The sequence below is a fragment of the Sinocyclocheilus grahami genome, unplaced genomic scaffold, assembly GCF_001515645.1.
Source record: "Sinocyclocheilus grahami isolate Dianchi unplaced genomic scaffold, SAMN03320097.WGS_v1.1 scaffold81.1, whole genome shotgun sequence".
NCBI lineage: Eukaryota > Metazoa > Chordata > Actinopteri > Cypriniformes > Cyprinidae > Sinocyclocheilus > Sinocyclocheilus grahami.
The window spans coordinates 1,571,682-1,588,600 of record NW_015505260.1 but is presented as its reverse complement, the minus strand read 5'-3'; the positions used below and the strand labels follow the sequence as shown (position 1 = coordinate 1,588,600).

The window sequence follows — 16,919 nt, the reverse complement described above, 5'->3', positions numbered from 1 at the left end:
GGGCGTGTTAGAAGCAGCCTTTTTAGGGTGGCGTGGCAGAGTCTTAACTTTGATAAAGAATATCTTTTTGGTTTTAAGACTTTAGACTTTGCAACTTCAGGGATCTTATCTATGCAGAATCAGCTTGTAACACTCCAAAGAGAAAGGAAAACTTGAAATCGCATCATATGACCCCTTTAACAAAGTGATCATTTTAACTCTTTCCCCGCCAGCATTTTTGATGATTTTCACAAAAATTTGATGCCCTTCAGTATATTTTGCTGTATGAATATTTGAATATGCAATACACCAAAATAAAGATCAGAGCCTTTATTTTTAAACAAAAAAAAAATCCGTTTTATTCAAGCTTAAAGCATTCTTTTTTTTTTATCAACACTTGAATGTAGGTAGGTTTCATAAAAAATGCATTATTTTGAGCAAAAAGGTGAGAAAATCACATTTTTATCAAAAACTACATCTGGATAATATTCAGTACGATTATCAAAGCATAAATCCAGTAAATCCCTTCCATCAACACCTCTAAACCTTGCACAGACACATACCACTTCCTGGATCAACATTTTACTCTGTAACATTATGCAGTTTTCATTTATATGCTGTCTATTGCTGATGATCGCATTCTTTTTCATATGCATCTGTTTATGTAAGAGATCGCTCGTTTCTCCATCCTGTTCACGTGTGTTTTTGTTCGGGAGGTTTTGTACTCGTTCAGAAGATGCGTAATAGTGCCCTCGAGTGTATAACAGTGAAAACCCAAAAAGCCGTAAAAACTCGTTTTTGGCTGGGAAGCGTTTTCTTGTAAAAGACAAGATAACTTGTCAATGGCGGGGAATGAGTTAACATGCTTATGCTTTGCAATAAGTTAAATTATGCTGAATCATGTTAGCAATGTGCTAAACATGCCAGCGAGGTGTTAAATGTGTTAGAAACATGCTAGCTTGCAACATGTTGCGAACGCCTTGCAGTTAGCAGAGGACTGTAGCAACCACTTTTATGGTCTGATGTGGGGGTTTTTTTTTTAGAGATCACATGTGTTCCTAATGTGGTCTGTTTTGGTGTAATGGATCTGATGTGGATTATTAGGCATCCGAAGAGGGTTTAAAGGGGTCTGATGCGGTCTAATGTGTTTTTGCAGGGTTTAATTGGGTCTGATATGTACCTCCATTGGAATCAGTTGTGAGCATGAGCAAAGCGCTTTTCATTGATTGTGATTAAAATAATAGGGTTTATTAGGCTTCGGAACAGACACACACACACACTGCAGTATTAACCATGGTGTTCCCCTGCAGGCGTCCTGCATCCTCCAGCTGGTGAAGTACATCCAGAAGCTGCAGCAGAAGAAGGTGGAGGTGGCCGAGGAAGTGACGGCTCTCTTCGCTGGAGAGCTCAATCCCGTGGCCCCCAAGGCCCAGAAGAAAGTGCCTGTACCAGAAGGGTGAGTCATTGAGTGTATATCAAGGGAATCGAAAGAAATAGATGTTTCAGCTGTTGTTTTCCCCCTCCAGTCTGGATTTGGATGCCTGGATCAATAAGCCTCCATCAGAGAGTGAGTCTGAGGATGAGAAGCCCAAAGCGGTGTTCGCTAAAGAGGAACCCAAGCATTCCAGATCAAGACACACTGAGGTGGACGAGAAAGAGTTGGCCAGGGTAAGTCCACGATGTCCTTTAGACCTACAGAAAATATAAAAATACAGCCGTCCTAATTAGGGGTGTGCGATATACCGGTAGACACGATTAACCGGTAGAAATTTGTCAACTAGTAGAGATTTTGGACTATGGCCTCTATTGCGGTTACACACTCTCATGACGTTGCTGTGCTGCATGACCATGAAAATGTATCGCTTGCACGCATTAAGCATTGCGGTTTAAAAACAAGCAATTGTAAGCTGTTGAAATGCATTCAGCAGCGAAAGAGAACTAATTTCACTATATGCGTGAGCTGTCTGAGAGACTGTTTCTGAGCGCCGTCAGAAAGGTGCGCGCATGAAGACTGTGCTCCTAGAGCGCGGGAGCATTGAACGGAGTTATTTTTACTGCTGTATAGGCCTTGAATGGTTAAATACACACACTTGTATATGTCAGAATGCCCATCTTTCCAAATGTCCTCGTAAATGGAGTAATTATGTCTTAAGTGGAAGCAAACTGCTGAGAAAGAAAACATGCGTAACAGTATATTGGGTTCGGGCAGCTCTTAAAGTGACAACAGTCTAATATTCCTGCTATCTGTCATTCATGTTAATCAAACAACAATAGAGAAAATCTCTCACTGCTCTTGACTAAATCTCTTTTGTTACTTTAATAAGTAGAAATTAAATTTACACAGTGAAGAATATGCAGTGTTTTTATACATTTGATTACTTTATGCAATGTATGTAGCATTTTTTATTTATTTGTTCTACTGTAGTTTTTGTCCTATTGCTTCTAATTAGATTCTTATTCTTATTTAATCGCTGACTGTTTACTTGTTTTCAGTGACCTTGAGTGTTTTTGTTTATTTAGGCTAGTATTCGTTTTTTTTGTGATATTGACACTGGTGACAAGAATTATGAAATTTCTATGGTATAAAAAATGTTGATGTCATAGATACCTTATTTAAAAAGAAATAACTATATCTTTATCTATATCGTTACCATGAAATAAAATGACTCCTATTGTGATATAAGATTTTGGTCATATCGTCCACCCCTAGTCCTAATACACTTGTCCTATTTCACACAGAGGAGGGAAGCCAGGAAGCAGGAACAGGCCAACAACCCATTCTACATCAAGGCCTCGCCATCATCTCAGAAGGTACGCAGTCAAATGATTTCTGCGATCACATAAACCTCAGGCAGAAACATGCTTTTAAGCACCTTGAACTTGTTTGCAATTGCAGGTGTATGATGCTCCAGGTGTAGAACACATTCCGGTGGTGCAGATCGACCTTAGTGTGCCTCTTAAAGTCCCAGGTGAGCAAATCTACAATCTCTTATTTCAGCAGACCAAATAAAACCACGGTTTAATTTCAGTGTCCATTGTTTGGTCCAGGGATGCCCATGTCTGACCAATACCTGAAGCTGGAGGAGGAGCGCCGGCAGAAGGAGAAGGCTGAGAGAAAGAAGAAGGAGAAAAAGAAAAAGCGGGAGAAGCGAGGGAAAGAGAGGAAGGCGGATTCAGGTCCCGAGAGCGAGGAAGACATAACGCCCGCTCACCAGGTGGACATAGTCACAGAGGAAATGCCAGAGGTGAGCAGCTGTTATTTTGGAGTTGTTATTTTTATCCCCTAAACTATATGCAATAATGTTGGCTTGTCTTGGTTCCCAGAATGCCTTACCGAGTGACGATGACGATAAGGATCCCAATGACCCTCATAAAGCTCTGGACATCGATCTGGACAAGTATGTACCACATTGATGCCTCCTACAGTTCATACATGTGCTACATGTAGTGATGCACAGAAATTCATTTTTTACTAAAACTGAAATTTGGCGTTCTTGTTTTGTGTCCGGTGTTTGGTCTGAGAGACTTTCTGTCAGTCTGAGGATATTAATACTTAATTTTCAGTATCACCACTGTTTTCCCTCCAGATATTGTTTTCATTTTCATGTTTCTCATGGCTGTCATTCATTAGATGCCTTTAGCAGGTTCTGATTGCGGAGTCCAGAATCTCTGTTCATGCAGATGCAAACCAAATCTAGTTCTTTTGCATCTGTTGGGTTTTCCGTGTTCTGATATCGAGGAGCTTTCTCCAGTTCTTCTGAATCTGCTCCACTCTCTTACACACACTGCTTTCTGCTTGTGTCTCTCGATCTCTCTCTCTCTCTCTCTCTCTCCCTCATGCACGCACACATCTGCCCTCCTGACAGTCTGCTGTCTGGTTCTAGCTCAAGGTAAGTACTTAATGTGGTCATTTGACCCAGTGGAATCAACTGCCCAATTACCAGCATCTGTTTGTTTTTTTTCTTTTCCTGGCAATTGTAGTATGTCACTGTTGGACCGAATAATATTAGCCAAGAATACATTGTGCATGACTGATCAGCTCACCTGCAGGTTGGGTTTTGGCTGTGGTCATATTGCTACAACTTGAACACTTTGGTTCTAAAGTTTGGGGTTCAAAAGAATGGAATTCATTTTAAATCAAATTTTTTGTAACATTATAAATGCATTTACTGTCACTTTTGATCAATTTAATGCATCCTAGCTGAATAAAACTGATAATTTCTTTCAAAAATATTAAAAATCTTACTGACCTCAAACTTTTTAATGGTAGTGTATATACAGTACACACCAGCATTGACAGCCTTGCCTGGCTTTAACTTTTCCCTTGAAACTCGTGGGCACAGTTTTTAAACCCCTCAGCTGTTTTCAGCTTGTTGTTGTACAGGAACATTTTACTGATTTAAAGGCCTCTTCACACCAAATCTCAATTTCTGACACAAAACACAATGCACCACAAGATTTCAAATGAAGCGAAGCAAACTCCTTCATACCTAGTTGAGAATATTACGTTTCTTTTTTTTGTTTTGTTTTGTGCTGTTTGGAGGCTAGGTTAGTTTAGTTTTTATTTAGTTTTCTATACATTTGTATGTTTTTATTTTTCATTTGTTTGACTAATTCAGATCAGTAACTTTTTAGATGGATTTGTGAGTGCTTTGAGTGATTAAAAACAACCATTTGCTTGAATTGAAGTGAACTGATTGTGACGTGAACTACACTGGTTGCACTTTGAGTTGTTGTATGCAGGGACAGAGCACAGTGCAAAATAAAGACATGATGTCCAGTTATTTCTTTTTTTTTTTTATGTCTCATTATATTCAGAACTCACAACAATTTCTGTTGCCTTCACACTCTAGAAACCATGTTTAGCTCGTATCTGTGGAGAAATGTAGATGTTCAACAAATTAAAATAGTTCAGATTCAGTATTTTTTTTTTGTTAAAATCAATTCTTAGCACTGATTGGTTGATGTAAGAACAACAGTTTGAAATGTATTAGCTGATGAAATGTTATACTTGTGTGACGCTGTCACATTAGACTTGTTGCGAACAGGCCTTTGGACTGTGTATTGAATAAACTGAAGCCTTTCCTAGCTTCCATGTAACTGGTTATCTCTCTTGCTCACAATCTCCTTTTCTTTCTGTCCATCTAATCTCTGTTTCTCTTATTCTTTCCAGGCCGCTTGCAGACAGCGAGAAGCTTCCCGTGAGGACCCACCGTCCAGAGGTGCTGAAGAGCCCTGCCGAGGACAGAGTCAATGAGAACATCCCGCAGGAGACCAAGAAGAGGAGCGGTAAGGAGACGAAAGAGAAGAAGAAAGGCAAGGAGAAGGACAGGAAGGTGAGATGGCAGTTTTGTATAAATAATAATTGTAAACATCTGCATTTAAGCAATTACGAGCGTTTTTGTAATTCCACTTCATATATGGTGGTTTTGATGTTTTGTAGAGGAGCAAAGAGGAAAAGAAAAAGAAGAAACATAAAGAAGTGGAGGAGGAGCTTCTGGAGTCCCAGCCAGAAGAGGCCGTCCAATCAGAGGAGACCAAAGAGGCGGCAACCCCGCCCACATCCACATCTGCTGAGGTAGGATTGTTTTTGCACCTATAGTAAAGTATTATCTTTAAAAAAGCTTGTATTATAGCCTCTCCATCACTAACATTTGCTGTTTGCTTTATTTATACTTCGAAATATTCCATTACTTCGTTGAAACTGCTCAAATTTGGGCTGCCACAAATGACAAAATTTATATACAAAGCTTAAATCAATCGTTAAACGGAGAAAAAGCATGAAAACGTCTGTTTTAATGGCCACATGCCTGCAGTCTGTACTGCTGTTTAGAGGTGTTCATGATTAATGGACGATTAATTGTTGTTAATTTAATCCAGTAAATCTTATTTGTATTGTCTAATGCATTTCAGCACAAAATGCAGAAAATGTAGTGAACTTATTATGTTACTTGTGCATGTTATTATTTGACAAGTAGTCCAAAATTGGAAATTTAGTTTTTTATATATATATTATATATTAGGAGTGTAAAGGTGCATGTATTCGTATGAACGTCACGGTTCGGTTCATGCTGTCAGAGGATGAATACAGTCAGGTACTGACCGTCTTCAGAAGTGTTTTGATGTTTTCTTTTCCTCTTACCTCCATATAATGCATATTAAAGTAGAGTTAATAAGCACAGAATTGCTTTGTTTACAGCGGTAACCAAGGAAACTCTAAATCGCTGCTGTTCCGTAAGTGCCACCTACTGTCAGAGAAATCAGTTGCATTTTCATTCAGCCCGTCTGCTGTTTTTGTTTTGTGCAGGTGTCTTATGTAGCATAATTTCACAAATTTAAAGTCAGACCATTCTGTTTTTGCTTTAAATCTTGAAATTGTACAATCGAATTCAAATAAAATACGAGTGCTCATGTATGTAACACTACTGTCTGTTCAAAATAAAAGAAAATAAATAAATTTCCTGTTGTTCCAAACTCGTATCGCCTGTGCGACTAAATTTTGTGTGCGGTTGCACTGGCGCGACCACCGCGTTGTTCAACTCATAAGCGCTGACATTTCTGTTGCATCAGTGAAACATAAAACGGCAAACGAAACTGAAAGCATAACGAAACCACGCTACTCGTTTGAACTGCGCAGTGCTTAGAGTGTAGAGCCTGGTTTATACTCACCTTGTCAGCACGAGCACGAAGGTGCAGCAGCAAAAAGGACACGAATATTGAGGAAACGATGGATGGTTTCAAGCTAAAGTAAAAGACCGCTTCTTAAACCAGAGAAGGTGAACATGTTGGTGTTCTTGTGGGGAAAAACATGCAAGCACTGTCACCGACAGCAAGTTTAGTTTTACTTTTCTTTTTGTTTTCATTTTGAAAAGCTTATTATCTTTGCTGTTTACCTCGCGTTATGCTATGGAGGCTCTCTTTTGTTTTATTTCTTTATTTGATTCCTCAGTGTTTGTTAAACGTTCTGTAATTTATTAGTCGGTATATAATACAGCATGTGGTGTATGCCATGCCTCATGTTATTCGTTTTTGTTAATAAACGTTTTGTAAGCTAGTTTGCCATTGTATCTTATTGTTTTATTGTTGTTGTGCTTTTTGATTAAGAATAACAATGAATCCATCTTTTGTTTTAGTCTTAAAAAGTGAAAGGTGTGTAGATGTATGTAAGCAAAACAGAAAATTATCTTTTCTTGTAAAACGTGACGATCGCAAATTTGAAAGTGAAAGCACCCCAAGCCTGGCTTATAACACAGCAAAAGAGGAACTCCCCTTCACAAAATTCAAATAACAAATAATACTGATGAAAAATGAATGTTAACCACTTTCGTTCCCATATAACTATAAATTATAATAAAAGCATGCATTGATTAATCCCATGTTGTAGCGCAAAAAAGATAAAATAAATAAATATTGCGACCAAATCATGTGCTCGTGCGACCAACTGAGAAAGTTAGTCGCAAAAGAGTGACCAGTGGGAAGAATGAGTCTGGAGCCCTGCCAAACTGTGACTTCTGTGTACCGTTACACCCCTAATATATATATATATATATATATACACACACACAATCATGTGAAAAAGAAAGGACACCCTATTGAATTCCATGGTTTTCCATATCAGGACATAATAAAAAAAATCATCTGTTCCTTGGCAGGTCTTGAAATTTGGAAAATAATCAATGATCTTTCAAGTTTCAAGATTTAAGTCTGCTTTATTGTCAATTCTTCCACATGTACAGCACATACATACAGAGAATTGAAATTGCGTTACTCTCAGACCCTTGGTGCATACAGATAACACTAACAGTAGAACATTAATACAGATAGATAGAGATTATCTATAAAATACAACTATACAAATAAGGTCATGTAAAAAAAATTTAAATAAAGCCGCACATGGCAGATAGACTGCAAACCAGTGAAGTAAACAAACAGTACAGATATAATGATTGTAGTGCAAAAGAACTTATTCAGACTGATTAAAGTGACAAAAAGCTCAGAGAGTTCTTTATTTAAACTGTTTGGTGCTGCTCACTCTCTCCACAGTCGCACCATTGACGGTCAGAGGAGCATGCTGAGTGCGCGCACTCCTGAAATCAACAACAATCTCCTTCGTCTTCTCCACATTCAGAGAGAGATTGTTGTCACTGCACCACCCGGCCAGATGGCTCACCTCGCTCCTGTAGTTTGTCTCATCTCTGTTGCTAATGAGACCCACCACAGTCGTGTCATTCGCAAACTTAATGAAGAGGTTGGAGTTGTGTGACGGTGTGCAGTCGTGTGTCAGCAGAGTGAAGAGGAGGGGGCTCAGCACACATCCTTGAGGGGCCCCAGTGTTCAGTGTGATGGTGCTGGATGTGTTACTGCCGACCCGTACTGGATATGCAAACTGGAAGGGGTCCAGGGAGGGGGGGAGGGCAGACTTGATGTGGTGCATGACTAGCCGTTCAAAGCACTTCATGAGAATAGGAGTAAGTGCAACTGGACAGTAGTCATGGAAGCAGGATGGAGACTGCTTCTTCGGGACTGGAATGATGTGTTAACACAATGCCAATTTCCTCTTTGGCATTGTGTTAACACACACCTGAAGGCTCCAGAGCAGCAAACTGCCAGAATTTTGCCTTTTATAGAGGTCCTCACACTTAAAATTAAAAAACAACAGAAATAAAAAAAATTATTTAATATATTAATTAAGAGGAGAATATCAGTTTGTGCGCTTAATTAAATTATTAAAACTATTATTATTAGTTTTCTTCCATGTACGTTAGGGCTGCACGATTATGACAAAAATCATAATTGTCGATTATTGTCTGCAGAGGGCTTTGCAGGTGAGACGGGTTCCATAAATATCCTGGAGGGAGGGGAGAGAGACATCAACAATCTTCTCAGCTGCTCTCACTATGCGTTGAAGTGACTTGCGGCAGGACGCGTTGCAGGTGCCATACCACACAGTGATGCAGCTCGTCAGAATGCTTTCGATGGTGCCTCTTTAGAAGGTGCACATGATGGGGGCCGGGGCTCTGACTCTTCTCAGTTTGCGGAGGAAGTAGAGATGCTGCTGGTGCTGTCAGTCCAGGAGAGATCCTCTGTGATGTGCACACCCAGGAACTTGGTGCTGCTCACTCTCTCCACAGTCGCACCATTGACGGTCAGAGGAGCATGCTGAGTGCGCGCACTCCTGAAATCAACAACAATCTCCTTCGTCTTCTCCACATTCAGAGAGAGATTGTTGTCACTGCACCACCCGGCCAGATGGCTCACCTCGCTCCTGTAGTTTGTCTCATCTCTGTTGCTAATGAGACCCACCACAGTCGTGTCATTCGCAAACTTAATGAAGAGGTTGGAGTTGTGTGACGGTGTGCAGTCGTGTGTCAGCAGAGTGAAGAGGAGGGGGCTCAGCACACATCCTTGAGGGGCCCCAGTGTTCAGTGTGATGGTGCTGGATGTGTTACTGCCGACCCGTACTGGATATGCAAACTGGAAGGGGTCCAGGGAGGGGGGGAGGGCAGACTTGATGTGGTGCATGACTAGCCGTTCAAAGCACTTCATGAGAATAGGAGTAAGTGCAACTGGACAGTAGTCATGGAAGCAGGATGGAGACTGCTTCTTCGGGACTGGAATGATGTGTTAACACAATGCCAATTTCCTCTTTGGCATTGTGTTAACACACACCTGAAGGCTCCAGAGCAGCAAACTGCCAGAATTTTGCCTTTTATAGAGGTCCTCACACTTAAAATTAAAAAACAACAGAAATAAAAAAAATTATTTAATATATTAATTAAGAGGAGAATATCAGTTTGTGCGCTTAATTAAATTATTAAAACTATTATTATTAGTTTTCTTCCATGTACGTTAGGGCTGCACGATTATGACAAAAATCATAATTGTCGATTATTGTCTTGAAATTGTAATTGCGATTATTAATTACGATTATCACAATTTACATTGGATGATGTTTATACCATTGTTTGATGCAACTGCATGCCGTATTTTTATATGAAAATAAACAAGCTGAAAACACTAAGTGAAAAACTTTTAGTGCTTTTCTATAGTATTAAGCCTCAAATGTCAACTATACACCGGATTGGTTTCTTCTTTAAATTATAAAAAAAGTAAAAATATAAATGGTATTATAGTGTTATACTAAAACTAAAATAAAAAAATGGAAAAACCCTTAAGATAACATGCAGAAAGAAAGAAAAAAAAGCATCTTAAGCACAGAATAACATAAGTGGACTTTGAACGATTAATTGCCGCTTTGAACGATTACGTTATTGTGGAATCCATAATTGTAATCGCGATTAGAAATTCGATTAATTGTGCAGCCCTAATGTGCATATTGCAATATTAATCTTAACGATAAACTGGTTGTTAATTTTAATGATATTCGACTATGAAAATTCCTGCTTTCTTAATCTAAACCACTAGGAGGTGCAGGGTTAACTGAAATATTCTTACTTGCTTAAATGAAAACCAATTGTGTCCACATGTACATTGTATAAAATCATAAATTAATTTAACAGAAATATAACGATAATATTACTACTACTACTAATAATAATAATAAAAAAATTTTAATGTAAAATGAACATTTGAACAACTGTTGAAGTGGCCATAACAGACATGGTGATGGAATATGTGCTCATTTTGTTTTCTGTCGTCGTCAGAGCATTTGTTTGGGGTTCTGTTTGAGTCAAACAGGATTGGACTCATGTTCCCCGCCCTGCCTTTTCTGTTCTAGGCCTCGGATCTGGATTTCTGGCTCTGTAGCGCTCCTGTTCCCCCCGCCGCCCAGGTCCGGTCCCTCACATTCTCTCCCTCTCCTCCCCCTCTGGTCATACTGCTGTCGGTCTGTCCTATTGTTAATGAGCGTCTGTTTTATGTGTTTCCTTCCGGCTCTCACTGTTCTTGACGTGCCAATCTCTTCGTCTCACCTCTCTTTTTTTTCACTGTTTTTCACCGGTCTCGCACATGTGTGTGTTTGTTAGCATTTGCTTGTTTTAGTTCAGGGTGCATGTGTGCACGTGCAGAGGTGTAAATGTGTCTTAATTACTGATGTGGGAAGCTTCTCCTGTATGATCGTGTCTTTATCATCATAAACAGCCATTACTCTTGACAGTTCTTGCGGTTCCAGTCAAACAGCTCATGTGCACAAAACCGCATTTGCCTCATGATCCGAATGTAGGTCACCTGAGACAGAACGGCCTTGATGTACTTATTTTGTCTGCCCAAACATCATAGTTCAGTTCCTCTTAATGCAAACACAGTATTATCTTGACCTCAAAAGCGAAAAAACAAAAACATCACTTTCTCACTGCAGGTTCACCACTTTCTCACCATTTTCTCCCAATGTGACAATTCAAAAACAAATAAGCTTTTCTTCTTCTTGATCATGATATTGTTAATTGTGCATGCTTCATAGTGTAGAGGATCACTCTGTGGAAGGTTTTGAAAGCAGGAAGTGGGTGTGTTTTAATGTTTGATTATCTACAGGAGGAGACTGCGCCCTCGTCTGCTGCTGCTGTGGACACGAGCTCTGCGGCCGCCCCAGAATCTGAGCCTGATGAGCCTAAAGACGCAGAACCAGAGGACACGGTGGGGCTTACACGACTGCTTTTTGTTTTAAAAAGTAGTTTTCTGTTTGTTCCACCATCAGTGCTATGTTCATCTTTATAAATCTTTAAAATATACACACGTTAATCATTAAACAACAATACTTGTATACATTTTTCAAATAAACATATAAACGTACATAAATACACAAATGTACACAAATAAGAATAATTTATGCTTGCGTGTGTATACATATAAAAACATTATATACTATTAAATGAATCATTAATCAACAATAAATATATGCATTTTAAGAAAACAATTTTAAAAAAAAACTATTTTAATGGCAATGGCAAGTTTATTTATATAGCACTATTTACTGCAACCAGAGTTGACCAATGTGCTTTACAACAGAATAACTAAAAACGACAATAACACAATGAAAAATAAAAACCGTAAAACCAAGAACAAAGAGAGAAAAAGGGGGAAAAAACATAACATGCAGCAAAAATATAGGACAAGGATAAAGAGTGAAATGATTTACATTAAAGTAAATAAAAAAAAATTACATTATTAAAAAAAAACTGTGCGTGTATGTATTAATTCATATTACATGCATTTAAATTAAACATTAATCTTTTCAAAAAAACATTTAAAAAACATTTTATTTAAACAATAAACAATCATAGTTTACATTAAACATTGAATAAATACAATAAGTTAGAAATCCTCAAAAAAAAGAACTGAAATTATTTACATTTAAATAAAAATATTTACATTTTTTAAAAACTATATATTAATAAACATATACATTTAAATTAAACATAAATCAACAGTAAATATATGCATTTTAACAAAACATTTGAAAGTTTCATTGAACATTTTTTAAATTACATTAAACATTATATTAAAAATTATACATATTTAAACAAAAACAGAAATTATTTACATTAAACTAAATAAAAAAAATTAACTAACTTAAGTTAACTTTAAATTAAAAAACTACACACACACACATATATGTGTGTGTGTGTGTGTATGTATGTGTGTTTATGTGTATATATATATATATCTCGAGTGTTTCCTCCGAGGAGGAAAAATTGGATGAGAAAAAAAAAAAGCCTTACAAAAATAAACCCGTGCCAATATTACAAAATATAACATTAAAATTGTATAAATCACTCGTTTGTCTAAAGAAACATTGTCCAACAGCGAAACCAGCAGGTAGAGAAACAGGGGGAGTCTGCATCTCTCGCCTCCTCTGAGCCCATTGAGTTTTAACAGGCCCCCTAAGGGCATGCGGTGAGTTTGATGGTGAGTAACTGAGAATGAATGGGGGGAAATGATCGGCTATGATTGGTTGATGCGATAAATCCCGCCTCTTGTGTTTATGCGCATTCTGCGTTCGTGAATCCGTCTGAATGATCACTATAATGGCTTTAATGGGAGGACTCCTATAAAAAAAGTAAGTAAAGAATTCACACAATTAGGTAACCTATTTATTACGTCAAAATAAGACTTAAAATGGCCTGAAAACATGATCTGTGGGAGTTTTTAGTGAGTAATCAGCTTGGTGAAATTCAAGGTATATCTCTGTCTGTGACCAATATTTACTGAGCTTGGATGACTGATGATCCGAAAAAATCTAAAATAGTTCAAAGTGAACTATTAAAACGAATAGCTGAATAAGTTCACAAATAAAATATATTGTTTAAATTGTTACTGCCTTGAGTTATTAGTTTGGAATAAATGTAAAATGGTGAGATTCATACTTGGCTTTAATAAATAGAATATTGATTAGCTACATTTTTCTAATAGTGTAAGCAATGTTTATTTATCCAAGAAAATGTGACTGGGACATGAATTTACATTTGATTTACAAATTGCCGCCTCATTTCAGAACACCACCGCACACCACTGAGATATATATGCTGTGTATGTATATATATATATATATATATATATATATACATGCATACATACATATACAGACACACACACACACACACACACACATACATACATAGTGGAGATCAAAATTAGAGAACAACCTATAATTTCCTAAATTTGAAGGTCACTGCTTAGTCCTATATGAAGTTATCCTAACGAGTGGAAGGGGAGTTTTTTTAAGCATATTTCTTGAATTAATTGTATTCTGAAGCTCAGTATAAAAAAAAACTCAAATTAGATATTTGAAAAAGAACTCTGAGATTTTCACTGAGATTGCAAGATGGTGGGCCGCTCTAAGGCGACTGAATTTAATTACTTTGGATCTGATGGGAAACAATTGTTCGGCATCAAACTGAGGAAAGACTGAAGCCCAAGTGCATAAAGAAGTCAGTTAAAAGTGAAGGAGGAAGTGTCATTGTTTGGGCATGTTTTGTGCAGCAGGAGTTGGGCCTCTTATACAGATACACAGCTCTGGCAGTGTGTTAATCCACATTTGAACAGAGGATCGTGAAATTGCTGTAAATACAGAGTGATAAGAAAGAAAGAAAAATCAAACCTGCTTTAAAACCCAGCAACACAACTGTAGCTGTATAAATTTACGACAGCAACACTGCTTTAACAAAAACAAAACCGCAAGATTTATTTGACATCAAAACAAAAATTTCAAAAATGCTCTCTAATCGCTCACGCAGTACTTTGATGTCACACACAGAACAGTCTGTGCAGTGCTGCTTCAAGTCAGATGCCTATTACGTTTTGTTAAGAGACTCATGACAGTTCTTCTGTGGCTTTATAGCTAATATTTTCATTTACACAATTTCGCAAAATCGGACAAAATTGTGTCTAATGTATACCACAATATTAACTTATTGAATTGTTGTAAATAAATATCACATTTGCATCTGGTCAGTGTTCAAAAAATGCTGAGAAATCACTTCACGTAACCCTACAAAATTGATTACTTATAGGCTGTCAAAAAAAAAAAAGTCACGTTTTCGAGAAGGGAAAAAAAATCTGACTTTTAAAGCTCCTGCGTAGTAACGACCAGTGTTGGGGAAAGTTACTTTTAAAAGTATTGCATTACAATATTGCGTTACTCCATAAAAAAGTAACTAATTACGTTACTTAGATACTTTTTATGGAAAGTAATACTTTACGTTAATTTTGCGTTACTTTTTAAATCTGGACAGGGCTTGCTTGTTTGTTTTTAAAATAGTTATATTTTTGGCAAATATAAAAGCCTTTTCACACCAAAAGTGAAATGAATAAGCCTCAGGCTGAAGGGAAAGTACATTTACGTCCGTACAGTAGAATGCAGAAGAAGACATTTCAACACACTTCAGCAGTAAAATAAGACGCACAAATGTTTGTCTAGAGTAATTTTTGCTTATTAGCATAGTTGAACTGGATCATCGAAGATCAGAAGCAAAGACATTGGTTAATAGAATGGGATTAAATACATAAAGGATATTTGTGTTGTTTAACATCTAATTATTGCAGGTTTGTGTCATATTCTGAGTTGCATTATTTTTATTCATTTGGAGGAATACTGAATCTGTGGTTTGTTTGTTTTTGTGTGAGTGAGATTAATTAATGCATATTCATATTTATTTTAGATCTACAGTAACAACATCTGATTTCTCTCAACATGGGGACAGGAGAGCTGTCAATCAATAAATTGGAAAAAAAAGTAACTTGCGTTACTTATTTGAAAAAGTAACTCAGTTATTCTCTTGTAAATTAAAAAGTAATGCGTTACTTTACTAGTTACTTGAAAAAGGTAATCTGATTACGTAACTCACGTTACTTGTAATGCGTTACCCCAACACTGGTAAACGACTTTGATAGAAAAGTAGAGTGAAAAGTACATATATTTGTCTTTCAAATGTAGTGAAGTTAGTCATCAGTTTAAAAAGTGTCATAAGTTTGAAAAGTGTACTCATGTACAGTAATCAAGTAAATGTACTTCGTTTACTGTCCACCGCTGAGTGTGAGAAACTGAAGAAAATGTCCTACGGCCGCAGATGTGCTGAAGTCACTCTACACTTCATACTAATTTCTGACAGCTATAACCCTCCTAAATTTGAGTTGTAATCTTCTTTCATGCTACAGTGGTTACTGTTCTCTGCCAAATAATTTTTCCGTAATTAAAGGTTTTTGTTGAAATGCCTTGGTTATTTTGTCAAACATGTTTGTGGAACAGTGGAATAGCTGATATTCCTTCAAATTTTGAACGATGAAGACTAACAATATTTCGGAAGAAATCAAGTATATAGATTGATCTCTAATTTTGATGTCCACTGTTAGTGTGTGTGTGTGTGTTTTTTCTTCAGTGTAGTAATTTGCAACGCTTAATGGGATGAGCAGGTCACATGACATGTTCCTGATTTATGTATGTTTAGGCAAGGAATGACATTTCAAGATTTTATTGAAAAATCAGCAGAAGAATACAAAAAATTGTTGTGCTTTGTTGAAACCAGATTAAGCCAACTGTGCATTGGTTTCCTGTTCAGAAATCCTCTAAACACAAGAAAAAGAAGCAGAAGAAAGAAAAGGAGGAGAAGGAGAAGAAAAAGAAGAAGAGACACCACCACCACCACCATCATCATCATCATCATCACAGTGATGCCGGCGGGGAGGATTCAGTGCAAAACGGCACCGTGGAGGAAGAGGAGCCTCTGCCGGTCAGTATCTATCTAGCCAGCCAATCACAGAAGGCCACTCTGTGACATTAAATGCTTAGTAAATATACTTTATCCTGTACTTATCCAACCTCCATCTCGTTTCAGCCCATGTCCAACTACTCTCTGCTGGCCGAGAACTCCTACATCAAGATGGTGAGTGTGACGTGATGTGGAGTGAGTCAGTCTGATGTTAGTCTCCTGCACCAGCATGAAGCTCAGCCTGTAATTGAGATCTCATGATCCTGTCACACGGCTGCTGTTTTTGCTGAAGCGACTCGTTGCTTTAAGTGATTCTGGTCTGTGGTTTGTGAATGATGTATTGTTCATGTGTCTCTGTATGTATGTTTTAAGATGAAAGAAGATGCTGATCAGGTAACCATAGGAACAGAACTACTGTTGTTGCCACTAACTTGCTGTGATACAGACTTTAGTCACAATAGACACCAAATACAAACAAAAACAAGGTTAATAGGTCAGTCCTGTGTTTGTGTGTGTGTATATATATATAGAGAGAGAGAGAGAGAGAGAGAGAGTGTATTTGTGTGTGTGCATATATGTAAATGTGTGTGTATTAAAATTAATAAATATACAATTTATTAAAATATTTTAATATATGTAAAAATAGAATATATATATATATTCTATTTTTACATATATTAAAATATTTTAATAAATTGTATATTTATTAATTTTAATACACACACATTTACATATATGCACACACACAAATACACTCTCTCTCTCTCTCTCTCTCTC

General features: G+C 37.3%; 1 protein-coding gene across 3 annotated transcripts in view; it reads left to right on the top strand.

Moving 5' to 3' along the window:
• Positions 1-16,919, top strand: part of LOC107586409 (AP-3 complex subunit delta-1-like) — a 45,656-nt gene that overhangs the window by 25,181 nt on the left and 3,556 nt on the right. Inside the window, exons 16-28 of one of the 3 annotated variants that reach the window (XM_016273765.1) lie at positions 1,290-1,435; positions 1,506-1,647; positions 2,719-2,790; positions 2,876-2,948; positions 3,028-3,224; positions 3,304-3,377; positions 5,153-5,315; positions 5,423-5,557; positions 10,718-10,771; positions 11,470-11,571; positions 15,993-16,163; positions 16,269-16,316; positions 16,515-16,535. In XM_016273765.1, coding sequence (XP_016129251.1) covers positions 1,290-1,435; positions 1,506-1,647; positions 2,719-2,790; positions 2,876-2,948; positions 3,028-3,224; positions 3,304-3,377; positions 5,153-5,315; positions 5,423-5,557; positions 10,718-10,771; positions 11,470-11,571; positions 15,993-16,163; positions 16,269-16,316; positions 16,515-16,535 — 1,398 coding nt within the window. The remainder of the gene's footprint in view (positions 1-1,289; positions 1,436-1,505; positions 1,648-2,718; positions 2,791-2,875; positions 2,949-3,027; positions 3,225-3,303; positions 3,378-5,152; positions 5,316-5,422; positions 5,558-10,717; positions 10,772-11,469; positions 11,572-15,992; positions 16,164-16,268; positions 16,317-16,514; positions 16,536-16,919) is intronic. The other 2 variants (XM_016273767.1, XM_016273766.1) reach the window with 2 other exon arrangements.